Genomic DNA, 9,931 nt, shown 5'->3' with positions numbered 1-9,931 from the left:
ATGCACCGCGGCGGGCAGCCTTTGAAAAAGCGGCGCGGCTCGTTCAAGATGGCGGAGCTCGACCAGTTGCCTGACGAGAGTGAGTAGCACCTCAAAGCACCCCCACTCTTCCCGCCGTCCGCCTGTCCCCGGGTTGCATCCGGCCGGGACGGGCGGCCGTGCCCTCTGCCGGGCAAGTGGGCTGACTGCCAGCCCCGCTGTGGTCCCCTAGTCCTTCCACCCCGGTGTTGCCGCCGCGTCGCCGCCTTTGTTATGGTGTCTGTGTATTGGTTTGTGGGGTTGTGTGAGAGCCAGGGCCGGAAACCGAAAGCCCGGGGGCCCAACCCGGGCGGGGCGGAGGCGGTGGCTGCTCTCCTGGCCCGGCTCGGGCCCCCGGCCGCGGTGGGGGAAGAGCGACCGCCGGCCGCGGGGGCTGTCCTCCCCGCCTGCACCGCTCGCCCGGCGCGGAGAGACGCCTGGCGGGGTTATGTAACTCGCTTTTGGGGGCCGGGAAGGGCTCGGGCTGGGGAGGGGGTGGTCACAGCTCTCCTTCTTGTCCCGGCCTCTGATCCTGTCCTGTGACAGTTCCTGCCGCTGTAGGGCACTTATGATCATCACTGCCCTCCCCTCCCTCCTCCGGTGTGTCCACCCCTGGAAGCATTTCCGTGTCAAAGGGCTGACCCCTTCCCCTGGGACCACAGGTGGCTGTGGACCTTTCCAGAGATAATCCAGACTGGGTACACAAGTGTTCAGGCAGCCCCCATCCCGCAGACTTTCTTCTCTGCGTATGTGTCTTAGGAATCACGGGGGTACCTTTACGCATGGATGTGACCATCACCACAGGCATATTCAGTACTCTTCCTGACACCCACCCTGTGCATTGCCTCCTTTAACCACGTTTACTCATTCTGCCACCTCAGACGTGGATGCTCACTTGTGTCTAGTAAGTAAAAGCACTAATTCTGTAGTTTAAGCACAATAGAACTTAATTTTGTAATTTACAATATTGTATTGATATAAAGTATAAAAGATAAAGGCACATCTTTCAGTTAATTACAAATGGGTCCTGATGCACACTCACTATTCGGTTTATGTATATATATCATTTGTGAGAGTTTTTAGTGTAATAGAAACAACTGTTAAATTTATCTGTGCAAGACACTTTTAAAGTGAGAACTGAACACAGCGAATTCTGTTTTCCTTGTGGGGTCGTATATTCTTAATGTGCTGTAAGGTTGAAAGTTCAAGTTGCCAGACTGGTGAAAAGTTGTATTAAGAGAGTTTGTGTTTTAAATTTGCTCTAGACCAGCGCGGAATTCCAGTAGAACTTTCTCAGTGATGGAAATGTTGTGTTTTGCGATGTCCAGTAGGGTAGCCACTTAGCCATATGTGGCTATGGAACTCTTAAGATGTGGCCAGAATGACTTTTAAATTTCGTTTGATTTTTGTTAATTTAAGTTTAAATAGTCATGTGTGTCTAGCGGCTACTGTATTGGATGAGGCATAGCCGTAGACCACCAATGAATTTTATTGTTTCTTATTTGGAGAATACAGTCGATTGTGATTTAGGATGCTTCTAAATAAAGGTGGGCCTGCTAAACACAGTGTGCTCGTCATCTGGAAGTCCTTGATCTCTTTGTCGTAAAGATGTTTTATCACCGCTTGGAAGTCCCACCCACTAGATAACTGTCATTTAGAATATTTGCTCATTATCATTAAACTTTTATTGAGGATTTACTCTGGTTCTTTGCAGACACTTGGGACTCATACTAGGGTTCAAATTACAACTACACTCTCAAGCTATATAAGATAATCACTTATATTGCTTTGTGACATCTCTGGTACACTAGGGTGTGTGTGGGCGTGCACCTTAGCTTGTGCGATATATGTCTTGTTTAGCTTGACCACAGCTGGTTGAAAGCAGGGATTGCTTTACCTGGTTTGTCACACAGTGGTATAAATCAGGTATATATGAATGCTTAATTTATATGGAATTGAATGTAGGGTAAGAGGCATGGTTAATGAAACTGCAGCAGAAGTGATTTCATTTTGATACTAGAAGTAGCGATATGTCTCTTTGCCAGTTTTAGTCAAGGGGACTAGTTTGTAAGTTATCCAGTAGTCAGTATAACATTAACAATAATAAAAGCTACTATCTAGTTAGTACTATGAACCAGGTGCTGTGCAAAGCGTACTGTATACATTTGCTCATTTAATCCTCATTCCAGTTGAGGTAAGTACTCTTACTAATGAGGTAGCTGAGGCTATCTTCAGCCCAGATCTTTCCTCTGGGCTTCTGTGCTTAATATCTCTTGCCCATTTCACATCTTCTCTCAGATGCCTCAGAGGCCCCTCAGACTTTATGGGTTCAAGATCTACCTCATAATCCTACTGCAGTACAGAGATACTTCCAGTGGTTCCGGTCGTAATGAATGGCTCCGCTGTGCAGTCATCTAAAACCTAGATTGAGGTTGTCTTCCACACTTCCCATAATTAAGCCTTTACTGAATCTTGTAACTTTTACCTTCTAAATGTCTCTCGGTTTTACCTACTTCTCACCTTCATCCTGGTCCAAGCTGTCACCATCTCTTCTGCATTAATCGCTTCAGCCTCCCATCAATCCACCACCCAAACCCTCCCCCCCCAACCTACACACAGCCAGAGTGATCCTTTCAGAATGTATGTTATGTCATCCTATTGCTGAAAACACTTTACTAACTACAAGACCCTTTGTGGTCTGGCCATTCCCCACCTCTCCAGCTACATTTTGTACCACTCTTCCTCTCATTCTATCCCTTTGAACTAAATTGGACCTTTTTCATTCCCTATACTCACTAGGCTTTCTTTTTTGCACATGCTGTTCTCTCTACCTGGAATGCTCTTCCTTCCTCTCACTTCCAGTTAAGTGCTGCTTATCCTTTAGATCCCATTTTAAGCTTCTGTCCTCCCTGACAAATAATACATCTTCTTATTAAATCTTTTCACACCACTGTGTAATTTCTTAGTGGCAGCTGTCACAGTTGCAGCTTTATGTTTGTTACTGTGATTGTTTGGTCAGCTTTGGTTAGAAGCCCCACCAGAGAAGGTGCCATTTCTGTTTTTCTTCATGCTTGCGTTCCAGTTCCATGCATGACAGCTGGCTTACTTCTCTGTTCTTCCTTTCATAACCACCCTTCTCTTGCCAGTGACTTCCCAAACATAATGCCCCCACCCTTCCTAGAATATTCTAAATGTTCTACCTCGGGGCTTTTTTACCTGCTGTTTCTACCAGCCTGACTCATTGCTTTGCCCCCCTGTCCTCTCATGGCTAGACCTTTTCACATGTTACCTCCTCAGAGAAGCCTTCCCTACCCACCCTGTGTAAAGTTACTTACTCCCCACGCTGCGATCCCTTGGTTACTTCCTTTACAGCAGCTGCCACCAGTGTAGCTGTCATTTTATATACTTGTTTATTGCATGTCTCCTCCCACTACAGTGTAAACTTCCCTGAGAACAGAGGCCTTGTCTAGCTTTTCCTTCAGTTAACCCCAGTCCCTGGAATGGTGCTGTGGTAGGTATTCAGTGAATGTATGTAGAATGAATGAACATACCCAGTTAAAGCAGGAGTCTAACTTAATTGAATTCACCTGCCTGTAAAATACATGTTCTTAACCGAATCTCTTTTTTTTGATTGATCAAAGCAATACAAACAATAAGCATGGTCTAAAAATTAGTCCTGTACTATGTGCATTTTTCTCTAAGCACTTTTACATATACTAACTCATTTAATCCCCATTTTACAAAAGAAGAATAAGTAGCACAGAGAGGTTAAGTAACTTGCTTAAGATAACACAGTAAGACAGTGGCAGAGCCAAGATTCAAACACAGCTAGTCTCCATCTTTGTTATTAACCACTATGCTATACTCTCTCTCAAGAAGGGAAGAAGGTTAAAGGTGGTAGGTCAGAGTCTGCAAGATACAGTCCCTGCCTTCTTGGAGCTGGAATGAATATCCTTACAACTCACTCCTCTTCCTTCAGATCTCTGCTCAAATATCACGTTTCAGAGAAGCTAATCATGAGCACCTTATAGAGACATAGTCTTCCCTCCACCAACTCCCACCCCACATTCCCTATCCTTATTATCCTGCTTTATTTTTTTTCCGGTAGTGCTTATCGTCCCGTGGTATGTGTGTGTGTGTGTGTGTCTGTCTGTCTGTCTGTCTGTCTGTCTGTTTCCCCCTCGCTAGAATGTAAAGAGCATCAGGAGCATGGACTTTGTCTGTTTTGCGTGCTGTCCATACCCGCAGTGACTAGAGCAGGTGCCAGGATGCAGGCAGCACTCTACACATATTCACTGAATGAATGAATGAATGGTTACCACTTTTTCTCAAATGAACCATGTTTTTCTTGGTAGCTACACTGACACGTCGTGCCCTGTCTACTACTGCTGCTTTCCCAGTTGTGTTGTATTTTTTGAGGCTTCTTAGCAAGGCTTTATGGGCTCTCTCCCCCACTTTTCCCCCTACAACTTTACTGCCTTTGGTCATTAAACTTCACTTTGCCATACAGAAGCTGTTAACGTGTCCTGTTAACCATTCTCCACATCTAGGCAGGAGAGTAGGGGGAAAGCAAGAGTGGCTTTGATGTTGGTGGGTTGTCCGACAAGCCTCTCATACTGCCTTGCAGAGAAGTCAGTTGAGGTTTAGAGATCTGAGATACATAAAAATGTTTCATAGCCAGAACCATGATACTTTATCTGTTTCTTCTCGTTTAACGCCTGTTGTCCATTTATGTGAGTTGTAAATCATTGCTGCTTTTGTTAAAAACCAAGGAGAATTAATCTGTCGTCTCTGATTTTTGTACTTAGTTCATGTTCTTCTATCTTACTTTATTCCCTGAGATCATCTTTTATTTATTTATTTTTGTGTTTTGTGTAATGTCATACTGGACTGGCTCCTTACAGATGTTGACAGACATTTTTAACAAGCCACTTACAAATCTGTTTTTTCTCAATGTAAGTAAAAGGCTAACCTTTCAAATAACATCACTACTGCCTGGTCTTAGATTACATTTTTTTAAACATAAACGGATGTCAGAGTAACTGAGATGAGAAATAGCTGGTTCTAAAATAAAACAAATTTAAAAATGAGGAATGATAAATAATAATTTGACTATAGTAAAAGAAAGAAAAGGTGTTCTAAACAGTTTTTTAAATTTAAAGAGGGAGATTTTACTCATTAATAATTATGTGAATAATTTCTATTTTGAAGCATAGAAAGGTTTTTTCCCGTTAGTTTATTTTCTTTTATTGAGATATAATTAACATATAACATTGTATTAGTTTTAGGTGTACAGCACAATGATTTCATATTTGTATATGTTGCAAAACAATTGCCACAGTAAGTTTAGTTACTTACTAACTACTAATCACCACACAGTTACAATTTTGTTTTCTTGTGATGAAAACTTTTAAGATCTATTCTTTCAGCAACTTTCAAATATATAATACAGTATTGTTAACTATAGTTATCATGCTTTACATTACATCCCCAGAATTTATTTATCTTATAACTGGAAGTTTGTACCTTTTGACCCCCTTCACCTATTTTGCCTGTCCCCCACCCCCTGCCTCTGACAACCACCAATTTGTTCTCTGTGAGTTTGGTGGGGGTTTTTTGTTTTTTTAATTAAAAAAAATTTATTATTATTTTTTTTTTTTGGCGATGCCACGCAGCTTGTGGGATCTTAGTTCCCGACCAGGGATTGAACCCAGGCCCTTGGCAGTGAAAGTGTGGAGTTCTAACCACTGGACTGCCAGGGAATTCCCTTTTATTGCTTTTTTTAAGGTGTCACATGTAAGTGAGAGAGATCATACTTTATTATTTTTCAAATGACTTGAACTTCTTTGCAGTATACCTATGCAATTCTGAGATTTTCAATTTAGTGCTCCCCCTCTCTCATAAAAACTTCTTTCCCTATCAGTTCTCCTACTTCCCCTCACCTATAGATCCTATCCTTTATTTACACCAGAACCTGTAGCCCAGTGTTTCTCGAAATGGGCCTGAGGGGTACCTGCAACAGAATCCCCTGAGGGCCTTTATTAATCGCACAGTTTCTGCATGTATGGGGAGCTTCCTGGTTATTCTAATATGCACTGATGTTTTAGTCAGTGAACCCCTCCAGCTCCCTAATCCAGCTTGGATCTTTAAGTGTTGCACATACCTGCATTCTAGACTTCCAAGGGACTTATTGTCTGCTATGACAGTCCCTGGATCATTTCCATTTTCTGTTTTCTCCACTCTATTACCACTTCTGATCTTTGCCTCAATAAATGTCAATTCCCTTTCTCTTCTCCTTCTCCAGCACACTTCTGGATAAGGATCCCAAATCACTTCTGTCCCTACTCTTCCTCTTACCTCTCTTTCTACATTTTTCTGTCTTGGGAAGGTTTCCAGTTCTCACAGCTTCAAACAAGACTCCCAAATATCTCCAGTTCTTCCTTACATTGTCTGAGTTTTGGTCAATAGCTTGAATTGTCTACTAGTTATTTCTTTTTTTTTTTAAATAAATTTATTTATTTTAATTTATTTATTTTTGGCTGTGTTGGGTCTTTGTTGCTGTGCACGGGCTTTCTCTAATTGCGGCGAGCGGGGGCTACTCTTCGTTGCAGTGTGCAGGCTTCTCATTGTGGTGGCTTCTCTTGTTGCGGAGCACGGGCTCTAGGCACGTGGGCTTCAGTAGTTGCAGCACGTGGGCTCAGTAGTTGTGGCTCGCGGGCTCTAGAGCACAGGCTCAGTAGTTGTGACGCACGGGCTTAGTTGCTCCGTGGCATGTGGGATCTTCCCAGACCAGGGCTCGAACCCATGTCCCCTGCATTGCCAGATGGATTCTCAACCACTGTGCCACCAGGGAAGCCCTACTAGTTATTTCTAATTGTACATTCCACTGTCACTTCAACATTACTAAAACTAAATGGATCACTTTTAACCCTAAACCAAGTTCTTTTTCTCTCACTTTGATTATGAAGTAATACTGATTTGTTTTCATTGTAGGCTCTTCAGCGAAAGCCCTTGTCAGTTTAAAAGGTAAGAATCATAGCATGATTCTTTTAGGTATGACACAAACTAGGAATTTATTTCACTAAATTTATTTGGATATAGTATTTCTCTTTTCTTTCTAAGTTATGATTCATTATAGCTTTTAAATATTGGTTTTCACTGGTGATAATAAGTTCATATGGGGAATCTGCCCTTGGTTTTCTCCCCCTAGAATTATTGATTAAAGAACTTTCTAACTAAATGTTCCAGACATTTCTTACTAGAGTTAAATCATTTATTAAACAACTGGGCTAAGCTGTATTTTTACATAATTGTTTGTTTTTTAAGACTCTTGTCTTATAAGTAGTAATGCAAGTCTCTTGAAATAAAAGAATGATAGTATTTTTTTCTGAGAAAAAGTTAGACATGTTCCTTGGTCTTGCTGTTTCTTTGTGTAAGTACGTTAGACCTATCCTTTTAATATAATTTATTTTGAGATTTTACCTCTTGAGCAAGATTCTACTGGATAAGTAAATTTGGAACCAATGTAGATCTTCTCAAAGGTTCATTAGTACTTTCAGTTTTTAAAGCTACCGTATTATACTTTGGATTGGTGATCTACCAAATTGAGTCCTTCTGGCTTGAGAACACTTATCTTCCAGGATTACCCTAATTTATTTGCCTAGCAGGATCAACCCCATCCCATCTCTTTCCTTTTGTACTTATTAAAATGTATGTCTGAAAAAATATTCCACTAATTTTTTTCTCCCAATATTAAAGCCATTTCTCTTTTTAAAGAAGTGATATAAATTTTTTATACAAAAATTAGAAAATGCTTTCAGGTAATTAGAAGGAAATAAAACTATCTTGTGTATATTCATTCCAGTTTTCTATATCTCTCTCTAAGTAAACATATCCTTTTTGTAAACATTAAACTCGCCTTCTTTATTTTCATAACACGCTTAATCGGTAACTTGATCGGATTTTTTCTGGTTGCATACAACTCTGAAGACGTTTATTTGAATTAAGGGAAAAACCCCCACATATTTCATTTTTGGATATCAAGTGTTTTACACGTTGAAGCAGAAATATGTTCTAAATTCAAGGTTAAAGGAGCTTTTCGCATTTTTCCTTGCCTGCTTTCAGTCAAATTGTACTGAGGTAGTTCTTGGCAAATAAGAATAGAGGAATTATTGAAAAACAAAATGAAATAAGCCACACATGTTTTAATATGAAAATGTAATACTTTCAAGTAGCACTGCCTTGTCAGATTATTTAGCGAGTTTGACAAAAAAATACAGAAAAGATTTTTTTTATTTGTAGTAAACTAAAATTATTATGGTCAGTGTATTTTTTCCGTATTCGTAAATATTTCAGATATATTGCTGTTATTAAAAAGGCCATGTTTATAGTATGAAATCCGTTGAACTAAACTTAAATATCATTAATAATTATTTATTACAGAGGGAAGCTTATCTAACACATGGAATGAAAAGTACAGCTCTTTACAAAAAACACCTGTTTGGAAAGGCAGGAATACAGGCTCTGCTGTGGAAATGGTAAGGAATTAGTTTTTCTTACTCTTTAGAATATGATAGCTAAATTGTCTGTATTACTGTCACGTGCACATTCTTACAGCACTATAAAAATTTTCCAAGGGTTTTCCCCAACTCCAAGCATTTGTGTCATTAAGTGTCATTGAACAGTATTTGATCATACCTAGATAAATAATCTATAGCCTGTGATAATCTGTTCATCATTAAGCATTTGTTAAGTAATTGTAGTTTCTTTAAATAGGCAAACCCAAAAAACTCCAACAACCTGAAATCTTACTTTTAATATAGATTTTTAATAATTTAATAGATTTTTTTTAAATAAAAAGATTGTACCTGGCTCTGGTCCCTACAAAAAGATATATAAATAAGTGGTAGGATACTGAAATCTTGTGTAAGTCAAGGATAAATGCATTTAGGGCTGGGAAGTAGAGATGAGCATATAATTGGCGTGACTAACAATTTCCGGGGCCTCTCTTCCTCCCCTGTCCAGCCAGGTAGCCAGGAAATTTTAGGGGTCAATCATGAAACAAGCCTGGAGCTAGGTTAGACAGTAGCTGTCAGTAGCCTGGGCAGCTGGCCACAGTGAGTGTACAGGACTCTCCGCGCTGTTAGCATTTCTGTCAGCATCATTCTCTTCCTCCTCTATGCCCATGGTCAGAGGAGGGGAGCAGGGTAGAAGGGACTTCCTGTCAGGGCTCTGCAGTGTTGAGACTCTCAGTGGGTTTAATTTCACCGGTCCATACCTCTAGCCTTGACCCAGTTGGATGCTTCCCATATGTTGCTAGCCCGCTGCACCGGCTTCAGTTCTAAGTAAGCATGGGACTGTCTTGAAGGGTGGGAGAAGGATTTGAAAAATGATGTGGGTGCTATTGGGATATTATTTCTGTTGTTCTTCCCTATTAAGCCTCTGAACCTAGGATGGACTGTAAAATTTTTCATATTATAAATCCTTAAGTGTGTGATGTACTTTGGATGCTTAAAATTTTTTAGTTCTGCATGCACTTATTAAGTATCTGTTATAGGTATCTTGTATTTTTATTTGCAAATGGAGATTTGTCAACAGTTTTTGACAGCGGATCTAGTATAATATTATATACATTTAGATTTACTCTCTAAAGTGATCCAGTAACTTTGTCCCAACCCAGCCCTATCCAATAGACCTATCAGGTGAAACACCCAACTGGTTGGTATTAATCCAAGCACCAACATAATGAGAACTAGAATTTCCAGAGCTTAATTTTCCTATCTTCAACATTCAAGACTGCCAGTGTACTATACGAAGAAGACTTGGGTTCTAGTTTTAATTAACAGCTAGATGTTTCATTTCTAAACAAATTACATACATATGTATCTTTCTACTTTCTAAAATCTGAAATTAT

The 9,931-nt window shown here is 40.3% G+C and overlaps 1 protein-coding gene across 1 annotated transcript in view; it reads left to right on the top strand.

Annotated features, from left to right (window-relative positions):
• The window catches only part of LIN9 (lin-9 DREAM MuvB core complex component), a gene marked incomplete at its 5' end in the record, with an annotated part of 109,412 nt that continues 99,481 nt past the window's right edge, over window positions 1-9,931 (top strand). The window contains 3 exons of the mRNA XM_082833270.1: window positions 1-79; window positions 7,012-7,044; window positions 8,461-8,555. Coding sequence (XP_082689396.1) covers window positions 1-79; window positions 7,012-7,044; window positions 8,461-8,555 — 207 coding nt within the window. The remainder of the gene's footprint in view (window positions 80-7,011; window positions 7,045-8,460; window positions 8,556-9,931) is intronic.

This window comes from Leucopleurus acutus, assembly GCF_964270905.1.
Source record: "Leucopleurus acutus genome assembly, chromosome: 2".
Taxonomy (NCBI): domain Eukaryota; kingdom Metazoa; phylum Chordata; class Mammalia; order Artiodactyla; family Delphinidae; genus Leucopleurus; species Leucopleurus acutus.
The sequence above is the reverse complement of the archived record's forward strand: the minus strand, read 5'-3'. Positions and strand labels throughout refer to the sequence as shown.